The 19,383-nt window shown below is 34.8% G+C and overlaps 1 protein-coding gene across 2 annotated transcripts in view; it reads left to right on the top strand.

The window, feature by feature from the left end:
• The window catches only part of LOC145277781 (cyclic nucleotide-gated channel beta-1-like), a 138,602-nt gene that overhangs the window by 64,364 nt on the left and 54,855 nt on the right, over positions 1-19,383 (top strand). For both annotated transcript variants that reach the window (XM_080129541.1, XM_080129550.1), the window contains exons 6-8: positions 2,954-3,004; positions 7,787-7,879; positions 14,340-14,404. In XM_080129541.1, the coding sequence (XP_079985667.1) occupies positions 2,954-3,004; positions 7,787-7,879; positions 14,340-14,404 (209 nt within the window). The remainder of the gene's footprint in view (positions 1-2,953; positions 3,005-7,786; positions 7,880-14,339; positions 14,405-19,383) is intronic.

Below are 19,383 nucleotides of genomic sequence, written 5' to 3'. Positions count from 1 at the left end.
GATTGGCCCCAGAGAGAATTGCCAACCAAGTACTTCAATGGACCTCTGATGGAAAAAGGAGAGAAAGCCCAAAAAATTAACTGGAAACAAACAATCGAGAAAGATTTGATTGCAACAGGAAGAAACTGGATGGACGCTGTGGATCTAGCTTCAGATCGAAAACGATGGCATATTTTGACTGCCTCATATGTTGCAAGTATCCTGTCTCTTCCCGTGCACACTAGATGACTTCACAAAAGGATGGCATCTTCGACTAAAACAGATGAAAAATCCTTTATGACATCATAACTGACAAAGTAATGAAGGGTCACACGTCATTTATGGGGACAGTGACTGCATAATTTTACATGTACTACATGAACCATTTAGATGAGGATGGTGTTGTTAATCTTATTAACATGTTTCAGTTTGTTACCTTCATCTTGATTGTTGCCACGTTCATAACGTTTCGTCCGTTTTTCTCACTGAAGATCTTCATACAACTTTTGCTGTAATCTATAAGTTTCTAGGAATTTCTGAATTAAAGAATTTAGATTTAAACTGTTACTAACTGCCTCAAAAAGCGCTTGAAGAAGGCCAGAGAGTACTACAGCCGAAATGTTCTAAAAATATAAGTAAAACCATCAGAAATATGCAAGTAATGATGCATTTTATTTACTATTAATTGCATGTTTATTGGAATCAAGAATACTAGTGGGACCTGTGGAAATTCCACAGTGGATTCTTTGATATGTAATATATTGATGTTGGCATTCTCTGGATGTTCAGCGTAAGTGGAGACACCTTGATATTATTGTAGCTCTTTTGTTAAAACTGCAAAAGTATCTATGTAAGCTAGCGATTTTTATATATTAAAACGTTGTGATTTCAAAAATAAAAAATATATCCATATGACTTGGGAGCATCACTGTGAATCGAAACTGAAACCAAATCTTATGAAGAAAAAAAAAAAAATATATATATATATATATATAATTTAATATGATCCATAGTATCCTCCCCATGACGTTGCCAAGCCGCAATTTTTCTCTTGATAATAGCCAGACAAGCCATCAGTTTCAATGACGCAGGCTCTGTTTATCCAACCACCATTGCACTTGATATAACCAACCACCATTTTAATTAATCTAAATGAAAGGTAGTAAATATTTTGTCATATAACCTGTTTGTCGGTAACAAGGAAACAAAGCAAATGTAAGTGTATAAATAAATAAGGTCTTCCTTTATCTCTACAATTATATAAATGCAACTTTGTCTGTGTGTATGTGTGTGAGTCCGTTCCTTATAGACTCCGAAACGGCTGAACAGATTTTTCTTTAAAATTTACAGAACTTTAGTGTATAAGTTTGGGAGTGATCTTAGTTAAGTTCTGTCTCAGATTACTCCCGATAATTACCAATAATCGATAATCGAAACCGTTATTTTAATTCACCTGTCATCGGTAAAGCCATTTTTTTCCATGTTGTTGCTTAGCAACAATGATAGAAAAACAAAAATGGGGAGGGTGGAAAGTAGGACTGCTTGGGTGGGGGTGGGGGTGGGGGGTAACTTACAATTATACAGTTTCAGTTTTCATGATTTCATGTGATGTTTTTTTGTGTTTTGCATTTGTAGTAGTTTCTATATGTCCGGCATATGCCTGTAGCTCATGTGTATTTGTATCCGCATTCAAGTGTTTCCCTTCATATTTCAGCAGTTTTCATTATTGTTATCTTGACTTTCTTCATCTTCCATATCCCTTTAAGTTCTTTGACCAGTTCTGTGTATTTGTTCCTCTTTCTGTCTCTTTATTCTTCAGTCTGTGATCTGTTGGAATGGCAAAATCTACAATCTGGAAGGAGTTTTCTTTCTTGTTAGCTATTATCACATCCAGTTTTCTTGCTTGGATAGATTTATCCGTTTGTATATCCATATTCCATTGGATTTGTGACTTTCATTTTCAAGTAATGCTGCCGGTTTGTGCTTGTTCCATTTGTCAGTGTGTTCAAGATGCAATTGTTTGCATAATTCTCAGTGTACTGCTTTCCCCACTTGATCGTATCTATTATTATTGGCTCACAAGGAGCTTTCACACAGGTCATCAAAGATCTCATTGAATACAGCCTGTGGTGTTCCCTGAAAGCTGAGTGACAACAAGTCTCCCCAGATTTGCTAGTACTTTCCACCTCTTTCGATAACATTCACAAATAAATTTGCATCATCGCAACAGCTGCTTGCCATTGATTTCTTGTTGGCAGTGGCCATTGGTCTTTATTGGAATTTGAGTGGCAATAAACCTCCCCAAGGTCCCAGTTCTCTTCGCAATTATACAGTGGAGGTCTGGTCAGTGCTCACTCCTCGGTCTTTCCTTCCTCCTTGACTACTTGACTATTCGGTCTCACTTTTTTGTGGGGGGGGGGAGGGGAGAGTGATGTGGTAATAGGGGGATGGGGGAAGGGGAGACGCCTTGCATAATCCACCAGTATTTGTCTAGAGATGTACTGGTGATCTCCGTTTGCATTATGTTCTGCAGTCCTGAACATGCTACCTCAGAATTGTGTGAATGAACATGTATCACTGTCACATTTTCAGACTTCTTGTTCCTTAGTTTTATGAATTTCATAATTAGCTTAGTAGTTTTATGACTATGGCTCAATATTTGAAAAGAAAAAAAATTATATATTATTTTAAGAAAGATAGAAATTTTGGTATTAATCTCCACCTACCTCACACGCACTGTGTATTTGATGATGAATAATGTTAGAGTTTGTTTTTACTTTTTTAATTGTGGTTCTCTGGAATCGGTGCTGATGAAGAGACAACTTAGGATCAATAAAGTCCTTTCATCTCAGAAGTGATCGTATGCCTGAACTGTTGATTGTAAATAGATTTGCCTTATTTCCACCCTTCAAAAACATTACAAATTTTCCAATATTTGAAATTGATTTTTAACTGAAATTCTTTTTCTTTTCAGACAGATAAAAAAATTATCAGAAAAAAATATTTTATGGGTCGCATGTTTAAAGTAAGTAACTTTTATTTGCTACAATTTTATATCTTCTTATTTCATACGTATTTTGTCACTTTATTTCACCTTTGTGTGTGTGTGTATATATATATATATATATAAATAAATAGCAATTGTCTGATATGAAGGGTTTCCCCCACATTGATCAAAGCTAATTGCCTTCAAGATGTCCTGGCCCGAGGAGGCAGATGCCTTTGCTTTGATCAGTTTCTCTTTTATATGAAAAACACAAACAAACACTGGAAACCTTTTGAATATTTTGAAAATTCAATCAAGTAAAAGATAGAGACGACGTCCGTTCACAAATCGGCAATATTACGATCTATAGGGAGCATAAGGAAAGTTCTCCAAAATAGTAACCGACGCGAGAAGCTCAACGAAAAAAGCCTTTCGTGGACACAAATGTGCATTTTGCCTTTTATATAATAGACTGGCCTAGGTGGCCAGTGTTGCTCGGGTGTTTGGAGGTGTGTGTGTTGAGCAAAAAAAAAAAAAAGTGGTAGTAGGCAGGCAGGCTTGAACCCGTACTGTGAAGGAGGAAAAGAAACTGAAAAAAAAAAAAACTCTGACGTCTTTGCTGTTGCACTCATCGCCAAACCGGAAGTGACATAGGTTTAAATTAAGGCTAGTCAATCGAAAAGAGGGGATGACTTTCGAAAATAGCGGTGAAAAAAACAACCCCTTCCTGTAGAAAAGTTCCCAGTTAAGGGTGAAGGAATTAATGTTTTTGTCCAATTTTTTTATATTTGTCGTCCAAAGGGTCGAAATTCAAAACGATACTGATCTCGTGAAAATCCGTCGTTTTAGGCAGACATACATACATACATACATACATACATTTAAACAGACAGGCGAGATTTATATTATAGATTAATGGGAATTCATACACATTACAACAAAAATCTTGCAAGTTTGAATTATGGTTGAATTATTGGTTGAGTTATCTTCCCTTGTTCTTCAGATTCTTTTTCAAGACACAAGATACTCGCTCTCTTACTCATAAAATTTCTTTGTCGAAAATACAACTACTTGATTAATTTACATGATTTTTTTGGAATATGATATTTCCATTGTGTCACAGGTACGTTCATCATATATATGTTTCTTTATTTTTGTTTTTTAATATAGGGGGAATTCAAGGCAAGAACTTTGCTTTTGTTTTGAATTTTTGTCTTCATTTCCTTTCTTTAGAACTTCAGATTCCTGTGTCTTTTATTTGACTTCGTTTTGCTTTTATTTTCCTGGTTTTAAATTTCTACTTTTTCCAAAATTTTGGACTCATAAAGGAACTAGGGTTTTTATTATTATCATTGTTATTTGGTATGTTTATTCACGTGTGTAGTGGTACTGGCTATAATTAACATAAAAGTAGAAAAGTATGTGTGTGTGTGTGTGTGTGCGTGCGTATATATATATATATATATATATATATACTTTGAATTTGTCTTTACATAAGCAGGAATTTGTTGCTACACAGTCATGAGCAGATTTCGGTCTTCTAGTATTTAGTAACTAGAAACCTCATCAGGCAACAATGCGGAATTCATAATGTGTATGAATTCCCATCAATCTATAATATAAATCTCACCTGTCTGTTTAAATGTATGTATGTATGTATGTATGTATGTATGCCTAAAATGATTATGAATTCCGCTTTTGAATATAAGTGTTGTTGCCTGATGAGGTCTCTTGTTACTAAATACTAGAAGATCGAAACATGCTCATGACTGTGTAGCAACAAATTACTGCTTGGATAAATTGAAAGTGTAACTTGATCTGCTTCCATATTGAACACTCTTGTATTAACCTTGTTATATTTCACTGGTTACTTTACCTTTGAAAAATAGCAACCTCAAATTATATATATATATATATATATATATATATATATATATATATATATATATATATATATATATATATATATATATATATATATATATATAGTAAGTTTATGGCAGAATTTTCCACATTTCATCCTTGGAAGGATTCATCAGGATATAGCAAGGAATTGATGTTACCACATGTTTTTATGTATTTACATGGTGCTGAGTTTCCTAGTTAACCAATCAGATTCATTGTTATTGATGCATCCATTTATCACAGCCAATGGTCACACGTTTATCAGGCAGAGGTTCACTTGGGCTGTAATTCACCCTTTTCTTTGTTCGTTTTTGGAAGAGATAGAGCCGACTTTTCTTTGTATGTTAGAAAGTAATTTTAATCTGCATATTTTCAGATGTCTGCTTGTATTTTTGTTTATACTAGCTTATTTATTTATTTGTTATTACAATCATATATATATATATATATATATATATATATATATATATATATATTTTCAAAACTTACTACCTATTTCTACTCATGTATTGAGCACTGTTGAAGTAAATGTTGTAATGCCATAAATAGATACATAAAATTTTATGTGGATAAGTTATAATATATATATATATATATATATATATATATATATATATATATATATATAATTATTGTTATTATTATTATTATTATTATTATTATTATTTGCTATAATAATTATTAAATACCTACATACACTAGTGTTTCATCCTTTCAGCAATCATCAGTGCAGCGTGTCACGATTAACGGCAGTCAAGAGATTCAAACCCCAGCAACAGAAGTCATGTCTGGCTTCATTAGCAAAGACCAGAACCATTCGGCTACCATCAACCGTGAAAGAACAATAGAAGTCATGTCTGGTTTCATTATATATATAGATCGTTTAATTTTTATCAGATTTCAAAAAGTATGAACGTTTTGAAGGATGCAGCGTCTTGACAGCCAGCAATTTATGCAAGGAATTTGTTCCATGCTTCAGCAATTCTGCGCATGAAAAAAATGTTTCCGAGATTCATGGCTGTTAGTTTACTCATTACATAAATCCGCCATCTTTCTTTTTCCAGCCAATAATTAATAAGAACAATAAGGAGCAAGGGAGATCACTCTAAAAGCTTATCACAAAGGAATAGAACTCTTATATCTCAATACAAGAGAGATAACTTAACAATAGCAGCTGTACTGTTTACTAAGTTTGTAGTCATGTTTACATAAGAACAAGATTGTAGTCATATCCACATATATACAGGGTGGAATGATAAAATTGTTTCCCTAGAAAAGACAACATGATTCCATTTCCGTTTGATGAAAACCCTGTTTTTTTTTTTGTTTTTGCTTTTTTTGTTGCAGACCATCTAGTAGTTGACCAGTTGTGTACAAATTTCAAAAGCGATAAGAGCCTCCTATCATGTCTGAAAGTGACACAATGTTCAACGAGCGAGATCAGAGATGCACCACTGTACAACTCATGCTCTCTACCGATCCAAGTTATGACAACAGGACCATTGCCAGCAGCATCAAAATGCAAATCCGGACGGTTCAACACTTAAGGGCAACAAACTTTCTGGTCACGGTTATGATCTTTAGTGTGGTTTCAAATGAGGGCCAAATCATGCCACCTCACATCTTCGAAGTTCACTTGAAAGTCAACACCAAAGTGTACCTGGATGTACTGAAGGGTGTGGTGATCCCCTGGTGCAATCAGGTGGCTGCTTGCAGATCCTGGGTGTGGCAGCAGAACTGAGTGCCGGCTCACAAGTCCAAAGAGACCCAGACTTGACTTCAAACGGAGTGCTATGACTTTATACCCTTCTTTCACTCGCCCCTTCCTCCTCCCCCAATCTGAACTCGCTGGACTATTTGTTTGGTCATACAGTGAGAATATTACCAACATGACCTCCTATAACACCAAAGCAAGCCTGATCACCGCCATCCGCCAAGTATTCACTGAGTTCCCGCTGATGCTTGTGGAAAAGATATGCTCCCAGTTCCGGACCTGTATCGAGGTGGTGATTGAGGCTGAAGGTGGTTACGTTGATTAGATGTCAGCTCTACTACATAATAAAGTTAACTGAATTGATTTTTTCAATAAAAGTTTTAAAATAAAGCTCCTGTGTTGTTTTGTTTAGGGCAACAAATTTATCGTTCCACCTTGTATAAGAACAAGACTGTAGTCATACATGCACATCTATATATATAAGAAAAAGATTAGAAGAGGCTTGGCAACCACTAACAAGGTTAATCAGTTCACAACAAGATGAGTATTTTTTATTATTTATTTGAAGACTGTTATCTTCATCTTTATAGTCGTTTTTTCATGACGTTTCGGCCAACTATTTAAATAATATACCATTTACACTTCTAACGATTACTATGATATTGTCCTTTTGACCACTGTACACTCTTATCCTCGAGTGGCCTTGATAAGTGGTGATTCCTTTGTAAAAAAAAAAAAAAAAAAATTGGTACGGACCTAACAATGGAAGATTAGGTAACGCAGCAGCACAGGAATGCTGAGTCTCTTAACTGCATCATCAGTAATTACTGCCTACCATAGTTGTTGTTGTCTCATTACGTTTTTGGCCGACTTTGGGTAGGATTGAAACCACTATCTTCAGACAATACTCACCTGGAACCGTAGAGATTCAACATCTTTATCCATTCCACCACGTGCCCCGAAGGCCGATCATGGTTGGATTCCTCTGGCGTTTGTCAGGTAACCACCTGATGAGGATAACAGTCCACAAATAAATAAGTAAAAAATATACAAATTACTAATCTCAAAGAATTCCAATAATTAAATAATAAGGTGAAAAATGAGTAAAATTCAACTTAATGGCTGCAGCCAATACTTTTAAAATTTTAAATGTTTTTGAAATACATTTTTATCTTCTTTTTTTTTTTTTCCTTTATTTTCAGTTTGATTTAGCATCGCTTTTACCACTAGATTTGTTTTATTTATTGCCCGAAGTTAATTACAACAGTTGGCTTCGATTGCCGAGAATGTTAAAGGTAAGATTTTTCTATTCTTGTATAGGTACGAGGTGCCTTCAATGAGTTTCTACATGTCCTGGATTCCCACTGGACAGAAAGTCAACAAGGAATGCTATATTAAGGGAGTTCAGGAAGAGATTCTGTCAGAAAAGACCAGCACTCTTCAGATCGAGTCAGTGGCATTTTCACTAGGGTAATGCACCAGTTCACAACTCCATCCTTGTCACAAACTATTTGACCAAGATGGTGCATTAAGTCAGTTCCTCACCCTCCCTATAGCCCAGACCTTGCTCTCTGTGACTTTTGGTTATTCCTTAAGCTCAAGGAAAACCCTAGAGGCTGTATGACGCTATGAGACAATTGAGGAGATGAAAGAGGCTGTGACACTGGTCATTGACCTGCTCACACAAGAGGACTTCCAAAAGGCCTTCCAGAAGTTGCTGGAACGGTGCAACAAATGTATTACAGCTGGAGGAGATTACTTCGAAGGGACTAGAGTTTCATGTGTGTACTATCAATAAAAATGCCCATACGAAAAAATGGAAACTTATTTAAGGCACCTCGTACATACATTTAGTAGTTCATAATCAAAATTTATCTTTAGTTGACCTTTGACAACTAAATATTTTCGTTTACTAGCCAAATAGAAAAGTTACTAGCCAAACCCACATGATTTTTAGAATATGACATCTTCGTTCTGTGACAAGTATGTACAACATAAAGATTTTTCTGTGTGTGTGTTTTTTTTTGAATAAGTGTAATTCTAAATATACAACAAATTTTTTGATGATACTTGAAGGTATAAACATTCTAATTTTAAACAGCCTTTGTTAAAAGGAAAAAAAAAGAGTATATGGTTCTATCAAACTTTTATTGTTTAAATAATTTAACTTTGTTCGTTTTATAAAAAAAAAGTTGAAAATATATTTTTCACTCAGTAGTGAGCTTTGGAAGATTGTCAGTGAAAGAAATACAATCGCCAAAAGATAAGCGTTTTATTATTTCTTGTCGCCACTTTGAAAAATCACTCGCAAATGCAACTGTTTCACTCGCAATGTAGAGTCCTGATAATGTTTGACTAATTCACTGGTTAATGCTCCACACTATCGGACAAGCTCCAATCCTTGTCCCGTTGCTGCAATATTACATCTCTGTACCTGTTTAACAAGTAGTTCAATTAAACCGACAGGCAGCAAAATCCCACCCTTTCATTTTAGAGACCTAAATGTCAGAAAGCATTCTACTCTTATAGTTTTTTTTTCCTCAAACGTTTTTTATTTTTTACATGGGAGTCACCACTTATCAAAGCCCGAAGGCCACTCAAGGACAAGGGTTACTGAATGTTAGGTGGTAGTGTAGTAATCATTAATGGTGTAAATTGGGTAGAATTTGATTATTTAAGGGGGTGCCTCAGCAAGAATTTGTTTACATTGGATTTGAAGGCTATCATGTTGTATTCAACCGAGAAGAAAGCCAGTAGAACAGTATTCCAAGGCAGGCAGTTCTGGGAAAGAAGCTTTGTTCATGGAATCTGCGTTTAGATTTAGGCACAGATAAAGAGTGGGGGAGACCATATATAGTGGTTGTAGCTAGTCGAGTGTATTTTGTGAAAGTTTGGCAAGAGAGGACCATAGATAAGAATTCAGTCGAGCACTTGCTACGAAAATAATGATAGAGAGGCCTGCAATGTCTCTTCTGTGGGAAAGAGGTTGCAAGAAAGAGAAAAGGGCATCACCAACTAGGTTTTGAAGCCTTAAAGCCATCTTTGGACTCTAATTGCTAGACTTTGGACTTCCCTTCCAGTCTCCTGCCTCCTTAACTGTACTGACATGTTCAAATATATATATATATATATATATATATATATATATATATATATATATATATATATATATATAATTTTCTTTTTATGTCCAAGTGAACATATGCCTTGTGTGGGATTAATAAAAGTTAAAAAAAAAAAATTACTGCAATAACAATTTTTTCAATTCTGTTGAAAACAAAAAGATTGTGTACAGTGCTCAGGTGCACTAAAATTCATCATTCAACCAACTATCCTCGAGTTGTTTTTGACCTTGATGTGGTAACTGATTAGTAATTTTTTTTATGTGTACATATGACGGCGTTCTAAAAGTAACACCTCTTATTTTTTTAGTTCGCCCTAATGGATTAGAAGGGATTACAAATTGCATTGTTATGATGACTGAACTTATGCATTTATGACCTGAAAGTTTCATCTCTCTGTTTGATTATTGACGGTGTAAGACTCTAAGAAAGCAACCCTTGTCATGGACGTGCAATGTGTATCACTAGCAGAGATGTATTATTGAATTCCTGGTAAAAGTGCATTGAGAATGATGGTGCCTATGTAGCAAAATAATTTCTGAGGCATAAAAGGTAGATCGTTTTAAAAGTATCACTCTCCTCTTCGTAGCTTTTCACCCTTTTGAGTTAAGAAAAAAATAGGAGGCTTTACTTTTGGAATGACCCTCGTATATATTGACAAGAAACATCACGTTTAGTTTTTTTCAACTTTCGAAAAGTATGAACGTTTTTAAAAAATTGATGCAAGAAATTTGTTCCATGTTTCAGCAATTCTGCGCGTGAAAAAATGTTTCCAAGATTCATGGCTGTTAGTTTACTCAAAATCCGCCATCTTTGTTTTTCCAGTCAATAACCAATAACAATAACAAGCAATGGAGATCACTCTAAAAACTTATAACAAAGGAATAGAACTCTTAAGGGAGATAACTTAATAATGCAGCTGTACAGTTCTTATTTACTTACCTCCCCACGTGAGCAGAGTTAGACATAAGGTCGGTCTTTAATGTGGGGAAAATCTAGCTCCCCAAAAAGGCCGCTGCAAGAAAGGTAGGCTCTCTCTACCGTGCTAGAAAACTACTAACACCCGAAAGTATCCTGTACCTCTATAAGGCCACTATTCGCTCATGTATGGAGTATTGCTGCCACATCTGGGCTGGTGCATCTGCTACTAGTCTCTCGCTCCTTGACAAGGTTCAAAAGAGAGTCGCAAATCTGATAGGCCCTGAACTGGCATCTAAGCTTCAGCCTCTGTCCCATCGACGAAATGTTGCATCCCTCTGCCTGTTCTACAAGTATTTTAGTGGTGAATGCTCTGATGAACTGCAATCACTTGTGCCCCCACGACGCGAGCACCCTCGACAAACCCGACAGGCTACTAGATCCCACCCCCACACTGTAGAGGTCCCTAGATGTAAAAGATCTTTTTACTCCAATAGTTTCTTCCCCAGAACCGCAAGACTCTGGAATTCCATTCCAGGTCCCTGCTTCCCCAACAGTACTGACGTGCAGAAGTTCAAGTGTAACGTGAACCGACACCTTGCTGCCCAAATCCCTACATAGTACCCCAGTAGTTGTTGCCCCTGATAGTAGCCCCCTACACCAAAGTGGCAATTTGCCTTGTTTGGGGTGAAAATGTAATAAAAAAAAAAAAAAAAAAAAAAAAAAGGGGGCACTCTGGATATGAATAAAAATAAAAATTGTCTTTGTCATGAAGGGTTTCTCCTCCACTGATGGAGGACAGAAAAGGTAAAGTATAGCATCAGAACAGATACTACACTGGGATCTTGCCCCGAAGCTGTACTGTTTATTAACCTTGTAGTCATGTCCACATGATGGAAATCGAAAAGGTGCACAGGGTTGTTGTTGTTGGGGAGATGGCTAATAATTTTTAGTTATTAATTAATTTTAATTAATTAATTAATAATTAAAAATTATCAGATGAACACGTATAAAAAATGTTTATAAAGAACCTGGATTTTTGTTATTGAAATTAATTAATTTTAATTAATTTCAGTAACAAAAATCAAGGTTCTTTATACATACATATTTATAAGTGTCTGTCTGGCGCTGCTACTTCTCTTTAATATCGCCGTTTCATCTAGTGGTTGTTGTAGCAATATTCTTCTTTTTCATGAAGAAAGAGGACACAAGTAGAGCTTTCTTGAAAGACAAAATTGCGATGTCTCTTCTGCGGCAAAAAGATTTTGAATTCTAACTGCTAGACTGGAATTCCCTTTTAGTCTCCTGCTTCCTTAAGTGTACTGACAAATACAAATTATATATATATATATATATATATATATATATATACTAGCATGTGTACCCGGCGTTGCCCGGGTGTTTGGAGGTGTATGCTGAGCAAAAAAAAAACAAAAAAAAAACGGTCAATTTTTTTAACTTTGACCCCTATTATGACCCCTTAACATTTATTGTTTCGGGCTCAAATCAATTTATTAAGTTAGATTTATGTCCAAGGAAGCTTTATCTAAAATTTCAAGTGTTTAGACTCAAAATTGTCGGAGGAGTTTGGTAGAGTTCTCAAAGGTCAAGTCGTTGAACTTTGACCCCTTAACAGCCAAATTTCTGCCCGAACACGGATTACAAAGATTTTCCCAAATCTTAGTACCCTGTATATCAAATTTCGAGTCTGTAAACTGAAAATTGACAGAGTTATTGTGCAGAAAAATGTACACATACAGACACACAGACGCGTTCACTTTTATAGATGCAACAAAAATATATACGTATACATAAATATATATGGAAACAATTTTATCTTCATTGTAAGCTTTTTACACAAATATTATGCAAGTATAAATCAAGTAGAATACCTGCATGAATATAATTACACATAATAGTTAACTAAAGATGATCATCCCATAAGAAAACCGAAAAAACTAATAGGGAATTAATTAAAATTAATGTTTAAAAGAATATGCAAATTAGCTAGATCTTTTGCAGATGAATGCAATTCATCGACCCATATATAAGAAAATTGCAATTTCTTTTTAAATAAATAGAAAAGCGGGTTTTTAATATGAATATCAATACACACAAAAGAAAATCGAATTTATAGAAGTATATATATATATATATATATATATATAATTATTACTATAATAATTTTAAATACCTACAGACACTAGTGGTTCATCCTTTCGGGAAGCATCAGTGCAGAGTAACACGATTACTGCTGGTCGGGAGGTTTGATTGAACATATATATATATACATATATACTTTTCTTTTTATGTCCAAGTGACAATATGCCTTGTTTGGGATTAATAAAAGTTTTTTAAAAAAGTGAATGCAAGACGAGGAATTACTACAATAACAATCTTTTCAAGAATAAATTCATGAAAACATTGTCTACAGTGCTCAGGTGCACCATAACTCGTCATTCAACCAAACTATCCTCGAGTTATCTTTGACCTTGATAAGTGGTAACTGATTAGTAATTTTGTTTTTAAGTGTACGTACAAGGGGGCTTCCTCCTATATTTTTTTATTTCGCCCAAATGGATTAGAAGGAATTATTATCTGGAGAGAATGCACTCAAGAAAGAGAGACTAATGTTATCTTAGCTAACTATTTATTTTTAACTTGAATTTTCTAACTTTTGAGATGCGTGACACACACAGACAGAGACATTGGGGCAACATTCCACTTAGATTGTTCCTACACTATTGGCAGTGTCTCATTCGCACAACTTCCACAGAGAGACTGATTTGAAAACCTTTCTTCTCTCAGCTCAGGAAACGTGATGTCATTCGTCATCATTTGATTTTGATTCCGTTTTGTCTACTGTTTAACCTACCCCTTGCCTCAGCTTTACGTCACCTGTCTCTTGGAACAGTTCTGTTTGCATGTACTATAACATGTACTAAGTGTAACCTGTGTCAAAATTCACACTAGCTAAATTAATCGCCATTGACACAGGGTCGCTAATATGTACCACGAAGTCTGTTGCTAGACATTGAAGATTTGAATCCAAGTCCAGAGAAACAGAGTATGGCAAATGTCTGATGAAGAGTATTCGCTTGGTATTCATTATGGCCTTTGAGGGGTTTTAAATCCTAGAGATACTAACTAAATGTATTACCAACTCTCACTGGCCAGGTTTTACTTCCATACATCATCACACTTCATACACGTGCTTGATAGATGCTAAGGCAGTGCTGCTATCACTCAGAATACAGAATGGATGCGTAATCCAATTAAAGATAGACTTAGATTTGATGATCTTAGAGGAAAATTAAATCTGGACAAAAGAAAGAGATGTGTACAAAACAGGAAACTTTGTTGGTATGGTTACACTGAAAGAACAAATGAGAGTTCTTGGGTTAGTAGATGTAGAACAGTTGAGGAGGTGGGGTCAGTTTTGCATGGAGAAGCCAAGGAAAACATGGAAGAGTTAAGGATGGATTTGAAAGAAAGGGGGATAGAGAAAGACTTGACAAGAGATCGATTATTTTTGGTAGTGCATTTCTAATAATCATCATATGTCATGATGTCATCATGATGTCATCATATAACATATGTCAGAATGTAAAATGGACATTAAACTACTACTACTGATGAAGAAGAAGAAGAAGAAGAAGAAGAAGAAGAAGAAGAAGAAATTCTTATTTATGATCTTTTATTTGTTTATTTGTAGATTTTAACATTCTGGGAGTTTTATGATCGCTGTGATAAAGCTGCAAGATCCGCACATGCAGTCAGGTATGAACCCTTTCTCCCTCCTCTTCTTTATGTTGGAATTGTTTTTCTCATGAATTATGAAAAGTTTTTTTTATTTCTATTTATTATCTAGCCTATTTATTAATTCAAAATAAGCAAACAGGGAAAACTAGCAAGAAGAGCTGGTGTCGCCTGGGATCATAAAAAAATAACCCTATGTCACTTTGCCCCAAACCTTAAAATCATGTCATTATTATTATTATTATTATTATTATTGTTGTTGTTGTTTACATTTCATTATGTTCAATTTTAAGGATATAGCTCAAGAAAATTCTCATTATTGATTGGATGATATTAATTGAAATAAGCTTTAGTAAATTTATAGGCTTTTTAATTCTGTGTTATACTTGGTGTTTATCAGGAATCAGTCTTGCTGTAAGCTCTTAACCCTTTTTTAAGATTCTGAATTTTTGAGATAAGGTATGAATGTTAGCATTATTTAGATTAATCGGACATTTGTTCTCATCTTGAGTGTTATCTGCACAATGTTTTGGGTGATGTAAACTCCAACCTTCGTAGGTGTAAATGTTTTGGCGGGATGAAAAGGGGATAGCTCTGCACTCTAAGGTTTCGAATTTTTGGATCTAGTTAGAAATAGGTTTACACTAATTATAAAGATAATTTAATTATCAGGGAATCATAGGAGTATAATTTCTAACTTATTATGATTAAATTTTTTTATTAAATCCATCAACCAATTGTCAGTTCTTAGAAACATGATATTTACGAAACTAAGAGGTTGCTGGTTTCAGTATGGTTAATCGCGTGTTATCCATTTTTTAACCAAATGTATTTTCCTTTCTTTTTTGTTTTTTGTGTGGATAGCACTCAAGATGAGAACAATCTATCTGATACAAAACTTTATTAAGATATTCTTATTTTTTTAAATTTCTATAGATTTCAAGTTATTGAGGAACATAGGTCTGAGTTCCTTAATTTTCCTCGTTGCCAGTGTTGTAGTCCTGCAAGGGCCCGAAAGAAAAACACAAATCGGTATTTTTTGGCAACAGAAGATATTAAATAGAAAAGCAAATACAACAAATAAAGAATGTGGCTATACGTCAGTCCGACTGCCATGATGCAAGACTCGTGCATGACGTGTGCTCTCATTCTTTACAACAGATAGAAGAGTTTATTATTATTTGTATGATGGATACATCACAACAGTTATAAATACACTAAATCAAAAACTCATTATGGATATCAAAGACAAACAATGATAATATGTTTCTGAATTGATAATTTGTATTGTTCTCGCCTGGGTATTATTTTCACACCATTTTGGTGGTAAATTTTTATGACGTGATCCAGTGTCGTTTAACCCCTAAAAAAAAATAAAGATCTTGTCCTAATACATTTAAACAGCCTTTATAAATAATATGAAAGAAGAAATTTTGAAAAAAAAACCATAAAATTTAACATTTTAGAGTGGGGGATCACTTTTCTATATAAATTTAACATAAAATGAGCACCCACCTTTTAGCCACCTAGTGTTCAACCGGACATGTCACTCCTAGCATTTTTTCAAGTTTGGCGATGAAGGGGGCGGGAGAGGGATCTGGGAGGAGGGCAAACATGATAAATTAAAATTTTTTTGCCGGGGTGGAGGATTAAATTTGAAACATAAAATAACATGATAAATGTAATTTTTTTTTTTATTCATGAGACCATTCTGCCCTAAAAATTTCATAAACAAAACGGGTCCCATAACATGACAAATTCAATTTTTTTTTTTTTTTTTTTTTTTTGCGTGATGGTGGAGGGCGGGGAAGAATTACATTTGAAACATAAAATAACGATAAATTTCATTAAAAGTTTTTGGGTGCTGAGGAAGGGAAGAATTAAATTTGAAATATAAAATAACGAATTAATTTTGGTAAATATCGCCTGGTAGACCAACACACAACTTACCTTTAAAATCTTGTTCTGTAGGGTTTTCGGATGTGCTGAAAACGAATATCGCATTTAATATTGAGGCCAGCAACTAGTTTTCACTATGTTGCGAACATACTTTTCTGCATGTTTCATTTCGCAATGTAAGTGGTAGCCATATTTGTTTATGCAGTGCACAGAAACGGGGAGGGGGGGGGCAACGTAATGAAATTAAAAGAAAATGTGGAGCTAATCTTTTTATTATTATTATTATTATTATTATTATTATTATTCCTATTTACAATGCCTCCCCACGGGACAGAGTTAGACACTAGGGTCGTTTTTTAATGTGGAGAAAAGGAACAAAAATAAAAATTGTCTCAGTCGTGAAGGATTTCTCCTCCACTGACAGAGAACAAAAAATTGAAGTGCAGCATCTGAAGAACAGATACTACACTTTGATCTTATCCCGATTATTATTATTATTATTATTATTATTATTATTATTATTATTATCAATAACCAAGAAAAAGGAAAATAATAAATAAAATAAAACATTGATTTTTTGGTATATGCAATCGCACACATATTTTTGCCATACGCACAAATTGATCAATATTAGTCAATATACTAATCCAAATACTCTTTCAGAAAATATGTATGATTATGTAGATTTATCTTCAAAGCTCTAGGAGGAGTTTGTGAACAGATAGGAACTGTGAATTTATATATACATACTATACATACTATGTATACATATACTGGCTTTACCGGCGCATTACTACTTTTCAAATTTGCTGCATAAAATACTTGAAACATGAATTTTAAATACTAAATATTTCATTCGTAACTTTGTTGAAACAGGAATTGTCACATTTATTTATGTAAATAAATATTAAACATTTCAATAATTTTTATACAAAGTTAATTATCTTTTTAAAAATGACCGTAAATAAAGGAAAGGAAGGAAAAAAATCAATTTGCTTCAGCAATGTTGCGCAGATAATTTGTTAACTTATGTTGCAGATTGACACATCCAGGGTATTGCAGAATTATCTAAGCCAGAAGATTATTATTATTATTATTATCGTAGATTGAATTAGATTTGTTTTAAATAAGAAAACTGCAATTCAAGGACAAATATGGTTAATGACGTTTTAGGAATTTAACTTGACTAGTTTCTATAAACAATGCATAATAATTTGATCAATTGTTTTTGAAAGTTGGTTGCATCATGAGTTTCGACAGAGCCCAATTTTACAAATTTTTCTGCGTCATTCAATATGACTAACATTTTGTTGACATAATCTTTATGATTTAATACAACCACTCCTGAATCTTTATCTGGTCTAGTTATTACAATAGATTTAAAAAACGACCCTGGTGTCTAACTCTATCCCGTGGGGAGGCATAGTAAATAGGTACAATAGATTTATTTTGTTATAGAGTTTTGATGACAATAAAATGTTCTTTACATTATTTAAATTCTGAATGGGATACGGGTTGGTCGTGACTGTCTTTGTGTGTGCTCATGGGTGTGTGACATGAGATCTTAAGGCACAAACCTTTTTTCTCCGGGGGAGGGGGGAGGGGGGAATCTTCAACTGACCTTTGTTGATCTCCATAGCAGTAGAATGTTTTAGCAGATGGCAGGGTCTAGCTCTTGCTGAAGATCAAATCCAACAACAAAAGAAAAAAAAAATGTTTAATCTAGCACTATAAAAATAACGTGTATCCATTAATAGGAAAAAATCAATCAAAATAACCATAATAGAAATAACAAGTGTGGAGCAATGATATTCGTCATAAAAAAAATGGTAATGTTGGTTTAAAAAAAAAATGCCAAAACAATGACCTGTGACTCTCTATTAATATAAAACTAATCACCAATGAGAAAGTTGCTTCTGCAAAGCCCCCCCCCCCATACACACATCAGTCCATTGAAGGTAATGGGTAACTTTTTCTTCCTGTCTTGAAATACAAAAAAAATAAAAGGGGGGGGGTACTAACTTTTTTTTTTTTTTTTTTGTAGTAGTTGACTGTTAGTGTCCTTCAAATTTAGACTATTTCAATAGTATCAACTATCACTTCCTGGAGAAATCTCCTGTACAGTTGGAATGGTTCCAGTTATTGCATCCATCACAATATATTATCAGACTATCATCATCCGGTCAAACACATACTGGGAAAATCTATATATGATCAGCATCATCATTTAATGAATTATTCTCAAACATATTAGAATGGCCTTCAGGCTGGGATCAAAGTGTAGTATCTGTTCCGGCAGATACTGCAAGCTATGACTGGCTATGACTAGCAAAGACCGGATGTGGGGGCAACCCCACATGCCTGACCATTAACCAGCTCCCATTTCCCACCTCTCGGGAGCTGGTCCCCTTTTTCCCTTCCCCCTCCCTTCACTCCTCACATTAAAAATTGGCCTTGTGCCTAATTTGCTCGGTGGGGGAGCAAATAAATACCATCTGTTCCGGCAGATACTGCAAGCAAAGACCATATGTGGGGGTAACCCCACATATCAGACCTTGGTCTATGTAGGGGCAACCCTTCATACCAACAGTTACTATCCAGCTCCCATTTCCCACCCATTGGGAGGTGATCCCCTTTTTCCCTTCCCCCTCCCTGTCTCTCCACATTAAAAATCGGCCTTGTGCCTAATTTTCTCAGTGGAGAAGCAAATAAATACTATCTGTTCTGCAGATGCTGCACTTAAAATAATTTGTATCAGTCAATGGAGGGGAAACCCTCTAAACTGGGACAATTGTTATTTTTGGTAATCAGAGTGCCCCCTTTTTGCCTACTTTTAGGGGAGCTGGTTTTTACCCCACATTACAAACGGCCTTGTGCCTAATTTGCTTTGGTGGGGAAGCAAATAAATACAAGAATGATGAAGAGACCTGGTTAAGACAATTCTGACATCAACTTTCCTCTTGACATAAACGAGTGCAAGAGAAATGATAACAGTTATCACAGCCGTCACAGCATGGAACTGCCAGTTGAAGCAAATCCAAATAAGCCTTTTGAAATGTTTCCCAGTCAGGGTTGCAAAACTCACACAATCCAAGTTGCCT

This window comes from Euprymna scolopes, chromosome 1 (assembly GCF_053919585.1).
Source record: "Euprymna scolopes isolate OS-2025 chromosome 1, ASM5391958v1, whole genome shotgun sequence".
In the NCBI taxonomy this organism is placed as follows: Eukaryota; Metazoa; Mollusca; class Cephalopoda; order Sepiida; family Sepiolidae; genus Euprymna; species Euprymna scolopes.
This window is presented reverse-complemented; position numbering and strand designations above follow the sequence as displayed.